At 39.7% G+C, this 20,105-nt stretch overlaps 1 protein-coding gene across 2 annotated transcripts in view; it reads right to left on the bottom strand.

Annotated features, from left to right (window-relative positions):
- Window positions 1-308: 308 nt before the first annotated feature.
- Window positions 309-20,105, bottom strand: part of LOC126252102 (E3 ubiquitin-protein ligase Ubr3) — a 304,811-nt gene continuing 285,014 nt past the window's right edge. For both annotated transcript variants that reach the window (XM_049952962.1, XM_049952963.1), the window contains one exon: window positions 309-2,159. In XM_049952962.1, coding sequence (XP_049808919.1) covers window positions 1,902-2,159 — 258 coding nt within the window. In that variant the 3' untranslated portion in view covers window positions 309-1,901. The remainder of the gene's footprint in view (window positions 2,160-20,105) is intronic.

Here is a 20,105-nt window from a genome sequence, read left to right as displayed (position 1 = left end):
GATGATTACACCAGCAAACATGGTATGAAAGGGGTCTCCTACCCCATACAGAGAAAGGGGTGCAAGGAGATCAATGCAACAAAAAATGACACTGACACAGTTTAGTGAAATCCTTTAGAAAGTAGGAAAACAGCAGTAGTTTTTGCAGTGCTCGCTCACCTCACAAACAAGCAATTTTGCTACTGCAATATTGAGTTTTTACTCATTTGTAGTGCACAAAAAATCTTTGAATAAAACTGGTAAACAAAATAGTGTTGTCTGCCTATTTATGAGGAAATACATTAAGGAAGAAAGGAAAGTAAACTACATATTTTCACATAGTTCTTTAGTAATAAATTTTACACTTTAATATTTACAGACAATTTTACAATACATTTGAGCAAAGCAGAATTGTGTAATTTTAATTTTTCTTGATTCTGATGAAAATAGGCTCTTTAAATCCCAGCTCTGCCCTCCTGCATGAGAAATTACCACATCTCATTTAAAGTATCTGCCTAAAATGTGCTACATAAATCACTTTACATCATCTGTGACTGGAACATTCCTATAACTACATAACAATTATTTTTACAAGAAAAGTCACATTTAACAGAACAAATTGTCATAAGGTAACCAATATACTTGCACTTATGATTTATGAAGCAACTGGGGATGACACAGAGAGAGAAATAATTGAGGAGCATAAGTGTGTTTCAAAATTCTTGTTTCAACAGTCAGTATATGTCGTAAGATAATTTTACGTCAGACAACACAGAATTACATATTTACACAACACTTACAGTTTCTATTTGAATGGCAAATTATCTGAAACAGATATTAGTGAGTGACTGTACACAAAAGTTAATCATTAGAAGTTGAAGGAATATCTCAGCACTAATTCACATTTAGAACACAAAGTACAGAGTCATAAAAAACAGGAATATGAGGTTACCAAAATAGTAGTTGAGTCACTTTTCTGTGTGTTCATATATGATTTTTTTCTGGCCCTGATGGATGCAGCTGTGCACAAATCAGTTACCACACACACAAAGATATGAAGCTATTTGCTATCTGTTCTAAATTTTTAATCCAAATTGACTTTTTTGTAGTTTTTAAAAGATGCTAACAAAAAAGGATCTTGAAGTTTCTTGTTTATAAATAAATATAAAACATGAGACATTGCTTTAATAAACAATTAAAACTGGCATTCTGCTCAAATAATTGTTGCAGCAATATTTCCAATTAAAAAAAAAAAACAACAAAAGTCATAGAAAAGATGCAATTTCCAGAACAATAGGTCACATGATTGTGCAGGCAGCACCATTATTAGTATCCAATTCATTATCACTCCACAAGTTGTGATTTACACACTCACTCATATCATTGTCCCTCCAACTCATCTTACTTCATCATCACTACACAAGTGCACACAGCCATGTAAAAAAAAAAAAAAAAAAAAAAAAAAAAAAAAAAAAAAAAAAAAAAAAAAAAGGGGGGGGGGGGCTATGTTTTGGAAGTTCCTGATAGCTATAAGCCATTCAATTCAAGATGCTGCGGAGAAAAATTATCACACAAAATAGCTTTTTGAATTTATAAAACAACTACCGAAGGAAAAGTATTTTTTCAAATTCAAAATGTGATAATGTAGAAATGTCAAAGACAGAACATGGCCACACCAAACAAGCACCTGAGTATTACTGAATTTCCAATTTTAATGAGCCATATAAACTTTGACAGCCCAATTACAACTGACAAACCAATAAGGCATTTAAAAGAAACGACGACATATATTGTTATTGTCTTACTCTTTACAATTAATGAATTCTGGATGTCCATAAGAAATAAATTACACAATAATTTTTAGCATATAACTGATGCTTTCAGTCGACCAGCCAGACGTCTGTTTTCAGATTTTGATGTAACTAAAGTGCATCACGATGCCAAACCCACTTCTTATTGGTGTGGTCAAAACGGTGAGCCAGCCACTGCTGTTCTAGCAACTGGTATCTACTATCACTCAAATACAGTGGTTTGCCTCTCTTTAGTTCTCTGTCTTCTTCACCAAAGCTGTCCAGATACACAGAGCCCCATAGACAGGCACGTTTTCCACGAATCACAATTATATAGGATGATGTAACAACCAAGTACATTGCTGTTCCTCCACCGCAGTCTATCGAATGCTGTATTGAAGAATAATGTCTATTAGTAAATGAGAATAGTAAATGTAATACATTGTTTCTAAATATACATTCAAATGACTGCTCTATTTCCTTATGATCCTCAATTTCTAACACTACATTTTATTTTAACAAGCATTCTTTGTTAAAATTCCATTTGACATTATTTATGACAACTGATTTGAAATTATTATATCAAATAAACGGTATTTCATTCTGCACGAAGCTTGTGATTGTAGGGACAAATGTGCCCTACAATCATTAATTTCCTTTTTTTTTTAAATGCCTGTATTGTTTTCATTATGACATATATTGTGTCAATAAATGATGATAGTGACTGGATGGTTGATACACTAGATTTTCAGTACAAATTTCTGTCAAATAGTGTCACAGAAGTGGCTTCTTCAAATCTTAAATTACAATGTCCTGTGGCATAAGTATAAAGCAATCAAAACTTTCATAAAACACATGTTACAGAACTAGGTGTTCTTCATAGAAAAACAGAGCCCAGGTAATCGGTAAAGGGTGCAACCCTCAGGCTCTGAGCATGTAGCAAAGAAAATATAAATGAAAATAGATGTTAAATGAAATATCACAAATGTCCCTTGCAAACATTGTAGACACATAGATTCATCCATTTTAAGCCTTTCTTTTTTTTAAAAAAAAAAAAAAGTCAAAGGACTTCTTCTGAAAGCTATCAAGTTTACACTCTCTTTTGCATATGTCTGTTGACAACTCAACACTTCTGTTATCCAGTGAGTGGTCCTCTTTACATCTAAATGATTTGATGTTATTAGTACTCCCTAATTTTTTTTAAAATAACTGAGAGACCACAGATGTTGAATTATATTATTTTTAGTGAATTTAATAATTATCTGCACCTGTTCCTTGTAGCCTTTCCTCGTTGTCCTATACCTAATGCAGTTCTTGACTAGTCTTCTCTCTTGCAGCCCTTCCTCTCCTGCCCTCCAAATCTTTGTTTCTTTTTATCAGATGAAGAGGAACCTTTGATTCTGCAAACAAATGTTGGCTGCATGTGTTTTCAGCATTCTACAGAAACTGGTTTCTAATTGAACTGCACAAGAGAGAACTCCCTCTAGGCACATCCTTTGTACCTGTTCCTAGCTTACTCTTATTTCCTGTTTTCACTCCCTCCCTCCTGGTCCCACATATGACTCACTCTATCCCCTCCCTTCCATGTTCCCCATTCAATCTCTCTTTCTCTGCTATGTATTATTTCTCCACAGCAGCTATCCCCAAACCTGCCTCTGGGATCAATTACTTGTTCCATTATCTTTTCTAATCCGCTTCTGGCCTGTACCTTCCTCTGTCTGCTGCAGATACCCACAGTTTCTGCAGCATCCACCCAATTTACGATTCACTACTCGCCCATCAGACCATCAGGTTGCAGGGTTATGCGGCAACAATAGGTGTGTGTGTGTGTGTGTGTGTGTGTGTGAATTTTACATGTCGTTTAACATGTTTGTTTGCTGTTCACAGTTCCTCTATTTGATAATGGAACAGAGGTTTTCGTGGCCAGTACATGTGTCCATGTTGATTTTTGTTTTATGGGCAATTAGACCTTGGTTTCTGTGTCTATCTGACAAGTAGTGATTTACACTCTCACACTTTTTACATTCTACTACGATTTCAATTACTGTTTACTATGTATTGTGCTTTATGTTTTATTTTTTCTGCCGCCACCATTCATAACGCCAGACTATGAAACTCAATGCATTCAAATATTTCAGTAGAGCTTACAAATTCTTTAATAATAGAATTACCATGAGAATCATTACAGCAGATAAAAAAAATTATTTTTAAAAAGATCTTCTATCTAGACCAACCGCACAACAGTTGAATGTTTAAATACTAACAGTTCTCTTTCATACTATGCAATCTGTGGAACTTAAAGTTGCACCAACTTTGTTATTTATTTTAATCCATTATGGAACTTAACTGCACCTACAAATGGTATGTGCCCTTTGTGCATGGATCTCCTCTCTGATTATGAGGTGAAATGATTTAATACATGCATGGCCCCTGGTTTATAATTATGCAGCTTCAGAAATACTTTCATATCAAGGAAATTTAGAGATAACTTTATCTCTGTCCATTTTGTTCAGAATAAATTCTTCCTTTAGTGACATACAAATACAAAATATAAACATGCTGATGCCCTTGGACAGTCAGAAGATCATACCCACTTGATATACCCATTGCTGTAATTCAAAACTGTGTACAGCTCAAATGAAATTATTTGGTTCCAGAAACATTTTCAAGTCTCAAAACATCTGTCGTGTATATATGCTGACTGAAGCAATTAATGAAAATCTGTACCAAGGCTGGGTTTTGAAACCAGGTCTCCTGCAGGTGACCCGGGTTCAAATCCTGACCTTGGTACAATTTTTTTCATCACTTTAGTCTGCATATATACATGTGCTGATCACAACACTCAATGAATTTCTCAAGGGTTCTCTAAAACCAGGAGACACATTACAATAGGCAACTGCAGTGAACATTGCCTTTACTGATCTCATGGCTGCCACTGCAGATGCAACACACTTATACTATTACCATTGCAAGTACATCTAGCACTCATAGCAGATGCAGCATCGACTGCAATAGAAGCTGCTTTGCAAAAATCAACTGACAAGCAATTCCAACTTCACACATTTCTCAGCTCGAAGCCCTTTACAAGCTAACTGGTCAGCATATGACAAAGAACTTAATGCGGCCATAAATAATAATTTTGACATATACTTGAAGTCTGACAGTTCACTTTTACACTGGCCATTAACTGTTATAGTCCCGAGTCACAAAGGAAGGTGGCCAAGTTTAATCTCGTTCTGCACACCTGATGTCATGCATCCTCTGATAGCTAATGAGCATTCAGTAGTTTTCAGGAAGCTCCACTGTGAATGTTGTAGCAATGCATGTGTTGAAATGTGATCGTAGTGAGTTATTTAAGGCATTTCTGTTCCATTTGTTGCGAGCTGTCATGATTGATGGTGGTGGCAGGCAAGAAACATAATTTGCCAGACACGCTTTAATCAAATGCCAATCAGAAAATGGTGGACATATCACAGATGTTGTCAGATCTCAGGAACAGACTGCACAAGCGAGTGGTGTCAGCTTGAGAACTGTTCAACAGATTGCCAGTGAATGTAATTTATCTCTTCAGACCTGAGGAAGCCCACTTTTCAGATCACTAGGAAAACATCACAGCTGTGAGAAGCCTGTCATGAATTTAGACAATTTTTACAAGATGTTGTATGACATTTTAATTTCAGTATGCATATTGAAAACTAATTTCCTACCGTAAAAAAAAATTACATAGCTAATTTGTGAAACTATAAATTTTAAAGGCACTATTTTCAATGCAAAGAATGCTTTAAAATACTGGATTCAAATACATACATACAAATGATGGAAGAAAATTTTTAATCAGGGTGTATACGACCCGGGACAATTGGGAGATGCGGGAAAAACCTGGGAATTTTTTTTCATCTGGGAGATAACCAGGAAAAACCCGGGAATTTTTCATTGTTTTTGTTTTCAGTTAAATTTTTGTAATTTTGACTGGTAAGAACCGATACCCTGACAAAGGATATTACAGTATCCCGCTACTGCAGAATAATACTGCAGCAATAAAACATGAACGAGAGAAAAAACGAAAATAAAACTTAAATTGAAAAGGAAACACGCCATATACAGCAACAAAAAACAGTGCTCATACAAGCATCTGCCAACAGCAAAATGTGTTAAAGGATTTAGGAAGACTATGCAAATGCTTCGTAACAACAAATTGCCTCCAATGAGCGTGATGTCACAACTGTTTACATTAGATTTGTTTTAGCAGTTACGAGCGGGATCTTGCGCATGCGCAGTTGAGTAGTACCTTCTCCCACTTCTGGCTACAGGAATGCGGCTGTTGGATGTGTAAGCAGTCACAGCAAGCAGCTAGATGCTACCGGGAAAAATTTTACTGGAGCGTCCAAGCTGCTAGATTCATGCATGCGCAGCAGGCCCAGAATGGGGGGAAGGGGCAAATTCATATTCTTGAGGGAGAAAAACCTCGTTTCACAAAGCAACTAGCATCCAGCGCACGTTAGTCAGTCGATTATTCATATGACTTTGAAACGCATCCCTGTCGATTTTTGAACACATTCTAAGATGATTTCTGAATGAATCTTAAGTTGATTTGTGAATGCATGCATAGTGTACATGATGTCTCAGTCAGGGGAATCCTCGTCGCACGTAGAAACAAACTTTCCTTCAGACAAAAGGGGCTACAATAGCTGAGCAGAGTGGCCGAACGAATGAATGCCAACCGCTTTCTGATTGTGTGGTTGATTGGGTTTGCGAATGATCAGCGTTGTTATAATTACTAGCGAAATCCATAGATTCAGACTACCGGAGTGGAAATAAACGAATAACAGGTAAGAGAGATTACGTATTACCTTCTCGGTGTATTCAAGAAAATGAAATTTTGACAGAAAATTTTTGGCCAGATCGATATACTAGTAAAGGTCAGTTATACAGTCCTCAGCTATCAGCCGCTTTAAATTTTATTCTGAAAGAACATGTAACAATGCCTAACTGGAGAATAATCGCGGGATAACTAAACTGGTGATCCTGGCAGATTTAGTGAAGTTAACCGGCAAATAAGCTGTGACATTGGCAGGAATAGTTACAGAATTAGTGATAACAAGACTGTTTGTTAGAACGAGGAAGGAGAAGAAACAGGGACATCACACAAATTATGGAACAACATGACGATTCCAAGTTTGTATAAAAATTTCGTACAACTACTTTTCGATCTCATGCTTGAGAAACTGGAGTATATGAATGACGTGTGAAACTATTTCCTAACGTAAAGCTTTTTGCTTGTAGTAGGCCTAATAGGCATTTGATATTGGTACTTCGTGAATTATATTCTGTCGTTACAAAAAAGACTGTTTGTGCCAAAACAGTCTCGTTTATTTGGTGTGTGTTACAATTGTTGCAGTATTAGAAAGGCCTATTTTGTTTTATCTGACAGACAGTGACAAAACAGACATAATCAGATCGGGAAACCACACCAATCTTGGGTACTGTATTAACAGCTTTTTCAGTATTAGACAGCAACATTTCGATTTTTCATGTAGCAAAACGTTTGATGAACTTTGATGAGGTAATACAGTCTTTCGTAGAAAGGAAAGCATGCCATGTAAAGCTGTAGCAAGATTAGAGAGAAAAAATTCTAGGAGCTAAGGATTGAAGAAACGTGTATTGTCTTTCTTGTCTCATGTCTTTACTGGGTTTATGTATCCTATATTTAATTTTATGTCACACGAAGCAGCAAGTTGTTAACTTATAGAGAGTGAAGATTAAAAAAAAAAAAAAAAAAAAAAAAAAAAAAAAAGAGAGAGAGAGAGAGAGAGAGAGAGAGAGAGAGAGAGAGAGAGAGAGAGAGAGAGAGAGAGAGAGAGGGACAGGATGTCAAACCGGCCAACTGTAAGCAGAGAGGCACCACAGGATGTTTTAATTTCCACTGTCCTGAATATGGTTTGATGGCATCCATTACAAAATATACACGTTTCAATTCCACAGAGCAAAATACAGTGGCATGCGATAGAAGAATGCTGAGTGATGAAGTGAGGCACTGCACTTTGGCCACTTACCACCAAATAAAATGTCTTACATTTCCTCGAACAGATATGTTTTATGCATCAGATTCTTCAGAAAGATGTGCACTACAAAATGAACATATTTTTGAAAATTCGATTTTTTCCTAATTATTGATGTCCTATCTCAAATGCTCAAGAGAGTAGCGGTGTATTGGCTGGTTCGGAAATATCATAGATCCGGGGTTGGTGCGCAGAACAGTCTGAGTTAGAGAGGGGAAGTGGGTAGTCTCCACGTGACCCATGTATACATTTAGTGATTTTGCTGTTTCCTCCTTGTTTACTGCTCTCACGTCAAATGAAAACAAAACAGATTTCTGTGGCCGGGAGCTATCAAGTGAATTAAAATACTGTCACATAATTACAGAAGGCTAAAATGTGTTATTAGTTGCAGATTTTATTTTATTTCCACCTTTCTGACAGTCAAGCATTAATTGCCTTGCAGAACAATGAAGTTATTTTTGTCGGTTTGCTAAAAAAATTTTCTTTTATTAATCTTTTCCGCTGAGGCACACAATATGTTTGAAATGAAGTGTTTAATTCCACACACTGTTCACTGCATTTTAAGTGCACATTTTCAACTTCTAGCACTATGGCATTATGCCATAATAAAGAACCAAACATGAGATAACACAGTACTGGTACTCCAAGAAAATTTACATCCCGAAAACCACATTGAAAAGCATAATATCAGGTCGTGGCCTACTTCACTGGGAATCTGGACATATTCTTAATGTGCACTTTAAATGTGCACATTTTAGTATGGGTCACAAAATTTCGATGCTCTTGGAGTATCCTCTGATGTCTTGTTTTTCTTATGACATAATGTAAGATCTTTTAATGTTTTACACGTACAAACATACGGGCATCCTACGACATCGCAGCTGCGCAAGCGCGGTGATGCCTGTCATCTGACGCTCTCTGGCAACTGCAGAAACGAACCTATTTCTAACAGATCGCGGGAAAATATTCAGAATGGTGGTTTGAAAAGCATTACCATCAAGGTAAATTTCCTTTTACGGAAGTTGAATTATGTGCATGAATGTACGATGAATTTCTTAAATCACAGAGTGTTTGACTCTCATTTAAAAATCAACTCTCCGATGACGAGCCATTTAGATGAATTTTGAGCCCAGAAGATCAGGCATTTATGTCGTTATCAAAAATTTTACTGGCACTTTTGTGTGATGACCAACATTATATGTGAAAGCTTAGCTTCTCTTGCAGCCTATTAATTTTATAGGCCGATATTATATGTGAAAGCTTTGCGTTTCATGCAGCAACACTATGTATATTAATTTAAACCATTAACTTTTTCTGTTTGGGTTTCATGCTACTTAACAGTGATGTTGCTATTGGCCGACTACATCACGTGTCCTAAGCTCTGAATACCTACTGTCATTGGCTGGTGAAATCACATGACATGAGCTATGACTGGCTTATAAAAGTGCATCACAATCTCGATTTCAATGCTTCGGAAAGTAACATGCGGTGTTTGGTGGAATTCGAATTTATACTTTTGCAACATGAAAACATGCAGCGTACATGTTGCTGCACATCAAAGATCTTTCCAAAACGTGTTCCCCCCCCCCCCCCCCCCCCCCAGTGTTTAGTTTTCTAAAGCACCGGGAAATTCTAAGCCCGTGAATAAAACTAATCATCTAAAGGACTGATAAGTTCTACAGTTCCGAGAGAAAATATACTGACAGTTAACTGGGGAAAAAGTATGTTTCCCCCCGGGAGAAAGTGTATTTTTAACCGGGAAATCTGGTAGAAATCTGAGATTTTTTTTCCTTGTCCATGTATGCACCCTGTTAATGGAACATAGTTATATTGCTGCTTAATGGGCATAGTTTTTAAGAAGTATTCTTGAAATAAGAAAATCTAGCAATCAGAACATATTTTACTTGGATGAAACATGGGTAAGCCTGAATCAAACTTGGCAAGAGCATTGGAAAATGAATGATGGTTCAGGTGGCTTGCAAGTACCACGTGATAAAGGTGGAAGAATAATTGCACTTTGCACTGGTTTTGTTTCCAGATTTATTCTAGAAAGCAAATGTGTGTTTTGGGCAAAAAGGAGCAATTCAAGGGATTATCTTTCTGAAATGAAATTGGAGACAGTTAAATTATGGTTTAGGAAACAATTTCTCCCTTACACACCTGCAAATAGTGATTGTTTTGACAATGCAAGCTGTTGTTGGCAAGGCACCCACATCAAGTACTAAAAAGCTGATATCATGCTGTACGTTGGAAGTAAAAAGATACTGCATACTGCAACCAAATTTGTACTGAATTGTTGAATTTTACAGCACTTCATAAGCCTCATGTAAAAATTTAGAACATCAATAATATTGCAAAGGAATACAAACATGTAGTTTTGAATTTGTCACTGTACCATTGCCACTGCGATACAATTGAACTCATATGGGCACAAGTAAAAGGCTATGTCACAAAATGAAACAAGACATTTAAAACAGCAATTATTCTTCGACCTTTATCATGTGGTACTTGCAAGCCATCTGAACCATCATTCATTTTCCAACGCTCTTGCCTAGTTTGATTCAGGCGTACCCACGTTTCATCCAAGTAAAATATGTTCAGATTGCTAGATTTTCTGCCAGATTTCCCGGTTAAAAATACACTTTCTTAAAAATAAACTTTCTCCCGGAACTGTATAACTTATCAGTCCTTTGAATGATCACAGTTGAATTCTGCACAAATTGCTTGACTGCATAACTCCTTCGGCATGAGCTGATTGTTTTTGGCACACAGAATGGCCACAGGACGAGAACAGGAACAGAGAAATTTTAATTGAGCCCATAGTCATCACCAAGTGAATCAGACACTGACACAGACTGCAGTGAAGTAGATGATGACAATAGCAGCAACTGAAAACGATGAAAGGTAAGGGACACACACAACAGTAATGTTGTCTACTTTGTTTTTGTGGTCTCTCTTCCACAGTCACAATTTACAAGTAATATAGGGTTATGTTTCATTTATTGCGACACTAATAAAGGTCTTATTTAGACCAGATGTGTTTCATTTTATTTTAGAGTATTTTCAGTGGTCACTGTTTCATCTCGTACATGCTTTCTTCTACACAGATGTTAGATTTTTTTAGCACACTGCACTTCAATGACACAATATGTTTTAGTTTTCACATTTTTATAAATTCAAATTTTTTTGTGTACTCTGATCAAAACAAAGTTAACAAAGTACTTGAAAGTGAATTGGGGATTTGTAAGTAACAAAGTAAAGCAAAATGCTCTGGTCTAAATAACTACTGAAACAGTCTACACTGCAACAAACAGTGATATATTTTCAGTAAGAAAAACAGAACTAGGGTTGCTGCACTGTGGCCATAAGTGGGAGAATTTAAATGGCCTAAATAACACTTATTACAATCCCAAAAGACGGCACATCCCACCAAATTAAATATAATGTTTTTGGGGCATTTAAATTGTTCCTTTCAGAATGTTATGTAATGTGAGGTACACTATGTCTAAGCTGGCAGTAGTTATACATTGCACGTAGACAAGCACGATACATGTAAAGCACGGAACTTACGAGACAGTGCACAAGAACCAAAGTGACAATGAAACATGTATTACAGTGGGGTAGCCATGTGTGGCATTATCAGAGTGTTACAGGTTACTGAACTTTTTATACTGTGTGAAAATCATTATCTGCAAAACTTTAAGTTAGGCCTTTGGCACGAGCATTTGTACTACTTTGTACATAGATGCTTAGGACAAAGCACCAAACACACATGCAGTGCCAGTCCACATTGCATAGCTTGTTCCCTCACACAAGTCATCTCACTGTGGTAATCATGTGCCGTTGTTGTTGTTGGTGGTGGTGGTGGCGGCTAAACTTTCTCTACTGATTGCAATTCGATAAACACAAGCTTACAAACAGCACTTCTATGTGTTTACTGCACCTGTCATTTAGGACTGGCAATGCTCCAGTCACCATTCTGTGTCTCTATCTGTGCAGACAGCCATTGTTCATGAATTTTACTGTAACATATGATTGATGGAAGTGGAAACCTTTCTAAGTGCCAAACCTTACATTTGTCAGAATAATCAATGTATCTCATATTGTAGATAGTGTATTTCTATTCCAAATATTATGCTCCCCACCTCATCACTGCAAAAAATAATGAAACATATTAGGAAATAAATACTTTATTAAGACTGTTCTAAATGCTGCACCAGGAAACTGATCAGTTCCCAGAGACAATAAGAAAGTTTATGTTCCAAGTGCCATTAATAAAGATGTCTTATGATTTATTCAGGATCATAAAAGTACAGAAATACAGCAGTAATATTTTAACTGGAAGAAATGTACTCAACAAAAACCATTTCTCATTTTTTTATATCATTTTGCAACAGAAGAATGACATTAAATTCATGATAAAACATCTCTCAGTATTGACATCTGTTTCTTATATAGTGTGGGGACAAATAAAAGCAACCCAGATGAGGGATACAATAGGATGTGAATGTATGCATATAACTACACCTGCTTATGTGCACGCCATATGTACGCCCGCCACTCACCCGCCACATGATCCACACTGGCTCAGAGCATAGTATGGGCTGTGTCAATGTGAGTGGAGCAGTGCAAACGGGACAATGGTTCTCACAGTGGCAGTGGGTGTTCATTGGGGAAAGTTACATGAAAACAAAGTCAAGGAAATGGTGTGGTCAGTTGTTTGCCAAGAAGTTTAATGGTATCAAAGTACCAGCAAAGAATGCCACACAATGCTTAGTCTCAAAACTGCGTGACAGGATCTGTTTCGAATAAGTCAAACAAAATTCTGAAATGTTCCCAGACACCAGAAAATGTGGTTGCAGTTCACCAGAAAATGCTTCAGAGTCCTACCAAATCAACCCAATGCCTGTTGCAAAAGACTGGCATATCACGTCAATCATGCAGACAAATACTCCACCTGGAACTGCACATGCATCGTTACAGAGTGTCTGTTGTTTGTGAATTAAAACCAGCAAGTGCTCCTCAGCACCTCCAATTTTGTGAGTGGCTATTCGCTGGGATAACAATGAATGGCTTGGACACTGCTCTGTTCTTTATGTCTGATGAAACCTGGCTTCACCCGAGTTATGTCAACTCACAGAATCACAGGTTCTGGGCAGCAGACATTCCGCATAACTTCTACGAAACGCAACTGCATTATCAGAAGGTTGGGATTTGGTGTGCAGTGTGTGCGCACCACATTATTAGTCCCATCTTCTTTCATCAGGCACAGATTTCAGAGCATTACATTGTCAACATTTTGAAACTATTTGTTGCAGCATTAATGGAGGAGGAGATGACCTACAGTTACTTCCAACAGGATGAAACAACTGCCCATACAGCCAGCCAAACCTTGGATCACATGTACACCATCTTCACACGTGACAGAGTTGTTAGCTGAGGTCAGTCTGGTCACAGCCCTTGCTGGCCACCCAGGTCACCTGATCTGTCAATGTGTGACTACTTTGTGTGGGGAGCTCTCAGGTCTAAGGGGTATCACAACAACCATCATAGTCTTCAAGAACTGCAGCAGATCATTTCAGATGACACTGCAGCAATTCCAGAAGTCCAGCTTCGATCAGCCTTCAGCAACTTGCTGATCAGGGCCATTAGTACTGTATTTCCTTTGCTCTGCTGTGTATCTTTGTACCCTGGAACTCTGTCTCTGGTCCACTTTTATTTGCTCAACCCTGTACAACTCCATTCTTGGGATGATATGCTGCAAAGCTTACTTTAAAACTATCTGCACTATTGAAGAGATGGCATCATCAACAGGTCTTTTTGTTTTGCAATTGATAAACATGGCTGGTCTTTCAGATGAAGTATGGCATAGCATGGCATACATCTGCCATTATCTTTTCTCTTTTGAATACATTTACATTCTTCTGTTCTTATGTTTCAGAGTAAGAATTATTAATAGCTATTTGAGATGGATGAGTATGGGACTGTTTTATCAGACTACATTTGGAGATCTTACATGCCTGAATTGATAATAATCTTTCAGCAGCATCTTTAAAACCAAAGAAGTCAGTTAATGCATTACAATTATATGGACTGGGTTCAAAGCTATAGCTGACAAAACTCCTGAAAGAAGTATTGCTTGGCACAAAGACCATGCATCTTCTAATAATGAATGTTTCAAACATTTTCTCCATAATTTGACATTTGGTGCAAATCTAGGAGGGCATGCAACAGAGTACCAAAAACACATTAGTGCCGAAAATGCATTTTTGAAAGAAATGTCACTTAGAACATTTTCCATTTCCAGTCTTCAATGACTCACCAGAAAATGGAGAAAGCATTATCACACCAGCTACAACACTTCACTACGGATATCACAGATGTTAGTTGCATGCAGAACATACTAGCCACATGGCCTTTCACAAATCAAGATAATTGTACAACAATTAGATTTCAAAGCTCTTGGCATTGCGCAGTAGGATGATTATGTCATTGCACAGCAGGGGGATGATAACTGAGGCTGCTACATGGTTCTTTATCTGGTTTCCAACTTCAGCACATCAACATACCAAATACAAATGCAAAGCAAATACTGCGATATCTCAACATAGTGTGCACGCCTGTTTGGTACAGCTGAGGTCGAACATCAGACCATCTGTTCACTCCACACTCTGTGCCATCCAGGAGTTAAAGCGATGGTATGTTATGTCAATACAGCATTTGTTTGGCATTAGGTAGAAAAGAACCGCAAATATATCATGCACAGCGTGCATGCCAGGAAAATAAAATCAGTAATCATCTCGTCTTACACCTCACACTTCCGATCCACTAAACCAGCAATTCAAGCACATACATGTATATATTGATGGACCCCTCCTGCTACCAGAAGGCTGTAGTTTCTGCCTGATGACAGCCAACCACTTTTCACACTGACCAGGTCTCCAAAAGATGCCGCACCCCTGACTGTAGCCAAAATATTCTTAAGGTCTATTCACGGTGCTGTAAGTCTTCCTGGGAATTCAGGGAATTTGGACAGCTGCCTAACATCCTTCAGCAAACAGGCCAGTAAACACTTACACTGTCTGCTCAAAGCCTGTCTAAGATGCTGTGCCTTCGAACGCAGCACAGACACTCTTCTGACTGTCCTGCTTGGCATATGAACTGCCTTCAAAGCTGACCTGAATGCAACTGCTAAGCTGGTTTATGGACAAATGTTGTGTCTACCAGGAACATTTATTAATACCACACTCTGTAATATAAAAAATTGAATATCGGACACTGTACAATAGTTATGTACACAAATATGTAGACTTTCAAACAATGGAAAATCCAGGATGGAATGTAACAATGCGAGAGAAGGGAAGTTGATGCTCACCATATAGCGGAGAGGCTGAGCCGCGATAGGCACAATAAAAAGAGTCACACAATCATAGCTTTTGGCCATTAAGGCCTTTGTCAGCAGTAGACACACACACACACACACACACACACACACACACACACACACACACACTCAAGTGCAAGCGCAACTTGCACACACATCTGCAGTCTCAGAGAGCTGAAACTACACTGCGAGCTGCAGCACCAGTGCATGATGGGAGTGGCGACAGGATGGGGGTAAGGAGGAGGCTGGGGCGGGGAGGGGGACAGGTAGTATGGTAGGAGTGGCGGACAGTGAAGTGTTGCAGTTTAGACGGAGGGTGGAGAGAAGGTGCGGAGGGTGTAAGTAGTGGAAAAGAGAGAAATAAAAATAAAAGAAATTAAAATACGGTGTGGTGGTCAAATGACGGCTGTGTAGTGCTGGAATGGGAACAGGGAGGGGGCTGGATGAGCGAGGACAGTGACTAACAGAGGTTGAGGCCAGGAGGGTTATTGGAACATAGGATGTATTGCAGGGAAAGTTCCCACATGCAGAATTCAGAAAAGCTGGTGTTGGTGGGAAGGATCCATATGGCACAGGCTGTGAAGCAGTCATTGAGATGAGGGGTATCATGTTTGGCAGTGTGTTCAGCTACAGGGTGGTCAACTTGTTTTTTGGCCACAGTTTGTCGGTGGCAGTTCATGCGGACAGACAGCTTGTTGGTTGTCATGCCTACATAGAATGCAGCACAGTGGTTGCAGCTTAGCTTGTAGATCACATGACTGGTTTCACAGGCAGCCCTGCCTTTGACGCAATAGGTAATGTTAGTGACCGGACTGGAGTAGGTGGTCGTAAGAGGATGTATGGACAGGTCTTGCATCTAGGTCTATTACAGGGGTATGAGCCATGAGGTAAAGGATTGGAAGCAGGGGTTGTGTAAGGATGGACGAGTATATTGTGTGGGTTCGGTGGACGGCAGAATACCACAGTAGGAGAGGTGGGAAGGATAGTGGGAAGGACATTTCTCATTCCAGGCCACGACGAGAGGTAATCGAAACCCTGGCGGAGAATGTAATTCAGTTGCTCCAGTCCCAGATGGTACTGAGTTACGAGGGGAATGCTTCTCTGTGGCCGGACTGTGGGACTTTGGGAGATGGTGGGAGACTGGAAAGATAAGGCATGGGAGATTTGTTTTTGTACAAGGATGGGAGGATAACTACAGTCAGTGGAGGCTTTAGTGAGACCCTTGGTATATTTAGAGAGGGACTGCTCGTCACTGCAGATGCGATGACCACAGGTGGCTAGGCTGTACGGAAGGGACTTCTTGCTATGAAACAAGTGGCAGCTGTCGAAGTGGAGGTATTGCTGGTGGTTAGTAGGTTTGATATGGACGGAGGTACTGATGTAGCCATCTCCGAGGTGGAGGTCAACATCTTGGAAGGTGGCTTGTTAGGTTGAGTAGGACCAGGTGAAGCAAATGGGGGGAGAAGTTGTTGGGGTTCTGGAGGAATGTGAATAAGGTGTACTCACCTTCAATCCAGATACCAAAGATGTCATCAGTGAATCTGAACCAGGTGAGGGGTTTAGGATTGTGGGTTTTTAGGAAGGATTGCTCTAGAAGGCCCATGAATAGGCTAGCATAGGATGGTGCCATGCAAACGCCCATAGCCATACTGCAGATTTGTTTGTAGGTAATTCCTTCAAAGGAGAAGTAATTGTGGGTGAGGATATAGTTGGTTATGGAGACCGGAATTAGGTTTTAGGTTTGGAATCCATAGGGCGTATGGAAAGGTAGTGTTCGATAGCAGTAAGACCATGGGCATTAGGTATGTTAGTGAACAGGGAGGTGGCATCAATAGTGATGAGCAGGGCACCGTGTGGTAAAGGGAGAGGAACTGTGGAGAGTCAGTTGAGGAAATGGTTGGTATTTTTATATAGGAGGATAGGTTTCGGGTAATAGGTTGAAGGTGTTGGTCTACGAGAGCAGAGATTCTCTCAGTGGGGGCACAGTACCCGGCCACAATGGGGCGTCCTAGGTGGTTGGGTTTATGGACTTTAGGAAGCATGTGGAAGGTGGGAGTGCGGGCAGTGGTAGGGGTAAGTAGAGAGACGGACTCTGGGGAGAGGTTCTGGGATGGGCCTAAGGATTTGAGTAGTGACTGGAGATCCTGCTGGATTGCTGGAATGGGATCACTGTGGCATAGTGGAAGTATCTGACAGCTGACGGAGTCCTTCTTCCAAGTAATCCTTGCGGTTCAAAACTACAGTGGTGGACTGCGGTTCTTCCTGCGGATGTAAGGTTAGTATGCATGTTGAAAGATTTGAGGAATGATGGAGAGGCAAGGTTCGAGGATAAGAAATTCTGGAAAGTTAACAGGGGTTGTTTTGGAGGTAGTGGGGGTGGATCACGGTTGGATGGAGGACTGAACTGAGTTAGGCAAGGTTCAATGTTGTGTTGGTCTTTGGTTGAGACTGATTGCTCAGGTTGGTGGCAAAAAAGTGTTCCCACTGTAGGGACCGGGAGGAGAGAAGGTCTTTAACTAGTCCTGCATGGCTGAATTTGGGAGTGGGGCAAAAGATGAGGCCTTTGGAAAGGACTGATATTTCTGTGGGACTAAGGCTTCTGGACGAAAGGTTCATGACTGTGTTGTGGGTCTGTTTAGGATTTGAGTTCTGTGTGGTGGTGGGAGTGAGTTTCGGAGGATGGGGTAAGTGTAGTAGGTCTGCGAGACAAGGTTTGTCAGCTATGAGGGGGCATGGGGGAGGTTTGGAGGTTGTTGTTGAAGTGGTCGACAGTGGCACTCCGAGGCGGGAGTAGGAGGTGAGCAGGATGGAGAGCTTTTAAGAGGTGGCATTGTGCATGTTGCTGAAGTTCCTGCAGGGCAAGAGTTTCAATGTGTGTTATGGGTTCCAGGAATCTGGGATTACATAGCAGGAGAATTTTGCGGATGGGGAGAAGGTACTGCAAGGAGGATTGGGCTTGGTTGACATGGTCTTGCAGGACTATGTTGGTGAGGGCTAAGGATTGATGGAATCTGAACAGGTGGAGGTCATAGTGGAAGAAGGGGTGGCAACCAAAGATGGGTAATTTGCTGGTAAGGGCATTAGGGGGGGATTTCATGAGCCAAGCAACAATGCAGGAACAGTATGTGGGACTGGGATCTGGCTAGGGATAAGGAAACTTTTCTGTATTGATGCAGATGGAAGGAGCAAAGATCCATGGTGGTGCAATAAATGCAAAAAAAAAAATACGTAAGAAAGTAGAATTAAGTCTGAAAAATTGCGCAAAAATACACCCAAATACGTGTGAAAAGTACAAAATGGATGCACAGGGGGAAAAAGAGAGATGAAATCTGAGGAAGACGAGGATAGTGGAAGGTGAAAACGCACTAAAATTGGTGAGAAGTCACAAAGGTCAAAGTAGAGAATAACTAATCATTAATAAATATAAGTATATTACTGTGAGTAGCAGGTTTGGGGGCGGATAAGGGGGACAACAGATGTGACTGGGTGAGGTGGATTTAGTCGGTGCGAACAGGGATAGAACAGAGAAAGTGTGGGGGGTGGGGAGGGGATTGTAGTTAGAGATGTAAGATCGTGTGGCACCGGAAAAGTGCGGGATAACATGCAAAAATACGGGAACTGACACAGGAAGCGAATCGAATAGAATTGGGCACAGATGCAACTAATAATGCCTCTTTGGTGTGACGTCATAAGCGCGTGACTGCGTGTGAGATCGCTCTCTAAGTTTTCATCTATTTTTAGGTTTCAGATATATATTTTAACGGTTTTTGTGATAATATTTACTATATAAGTGACTTATTAGTGGTTTCTTCATTCACCTCTGCATTTCTTGTGTTGTGACCTGATATTTGTGAGTGTTTCGTATCGAGCAACTTAACCTCTTACCCATGTTTACATTCCGCGCTGACCAGTTGCAGCTGTAGCGGCGCATCGAAAGCTAAGTACTAATTAATTGTTTGTGTATAGTAGTTTATTTAGGAACTTTAGTAGTCTTCAACCGGTGTTCGTGGTGTTTTCTGGTGAAATAACTTCAGAAGAAATTTTTGCGAACTGCTTTCAGTTTCGTTACTGTCATTAGACGTTTGATTTTCTTTCTGTGTTAGTATTTTGTTATATTCTCATTTGTTGTTGATTAATACTGTCAATAATAGTAGTTACTTCCCTTGTAGAGCAAGTTTGTGATTATTGTAGTCAGTTTTTAACATCTTCTTATTGTAGTAGCGGAACTTAAAGTTGTTTTCTTGTTTCAATAATTGTAAAATTTTACCATGAGTGAGAAGTGTGGGCTTTGCCGTAGGTTCGTGAGTAGTGGATTGCGGTGTGAGACTTGTTCGAAGTATTTTCACTGGGGGGAATGCAGTGGGGAAGCCAGTGGGCATTCTGGTGAGATCCTCTCCTGGAACTGCAGGTTATGTAGCAAGAGTAAGTTGATAGAGGAGCAGGAGCGTAAGATCTGTGCCCTTCAGGTGCAGTTGAAAAACGCACAGGAGCAGCTTGATAGGATGAGGAGGGAGAAGGGGGTTGGGGAATGGAAGCTGGCTGTTGGCAAGAGATCTGCTAGGAGAAGGAGATTTTCAGATAGTTTTACTATTGGTGTTTGTAATAGATATGACCAACTGTCAGAGTCTAGTGGAGAGGAATCTCTAGTAGCTGTAGATGTAGGAAGTATGCAGCAGACCTCAGCAGTTGCGGTGGCTAGGACAGTTGCAAAGTCTAAGAGAAAGAAGAAGGTTCTGCTGTTAGGTAGTTCTCATGGTAGAGGTGTAGGCCAGCAGTTGCAGGAAGTTTTGGGGAGTGAGTACCAGGTCACCAGCATTGTGAAGCCTAATGCAGGATTGGCTCAGGTGACTTTTAACATATGGGGGTTATGTAGGGATTTTACTAAAGAGGATC

The sequence above is a fragment of the Schistocerca nitens genome, chromosome 4, assembly GCF_023898315.1.
Source record: "Schistocerca nitens isolate TAMUIC-IGC-003100 chromosome 4, iqSchNite1.1, whole genome shotgun sequence".
Lineage (NCBI taxonomy): Eukaryota > Metazoa > Arthropoda > Insecta > Orthoptera > Acrididae > Schistocerca > Schistocerca nitens.
The sequence above is the reverse complement of the archived record's forward strand: the minus strand, read 5'-3'. Positions and strand labels throughout refer to the sequence as shown.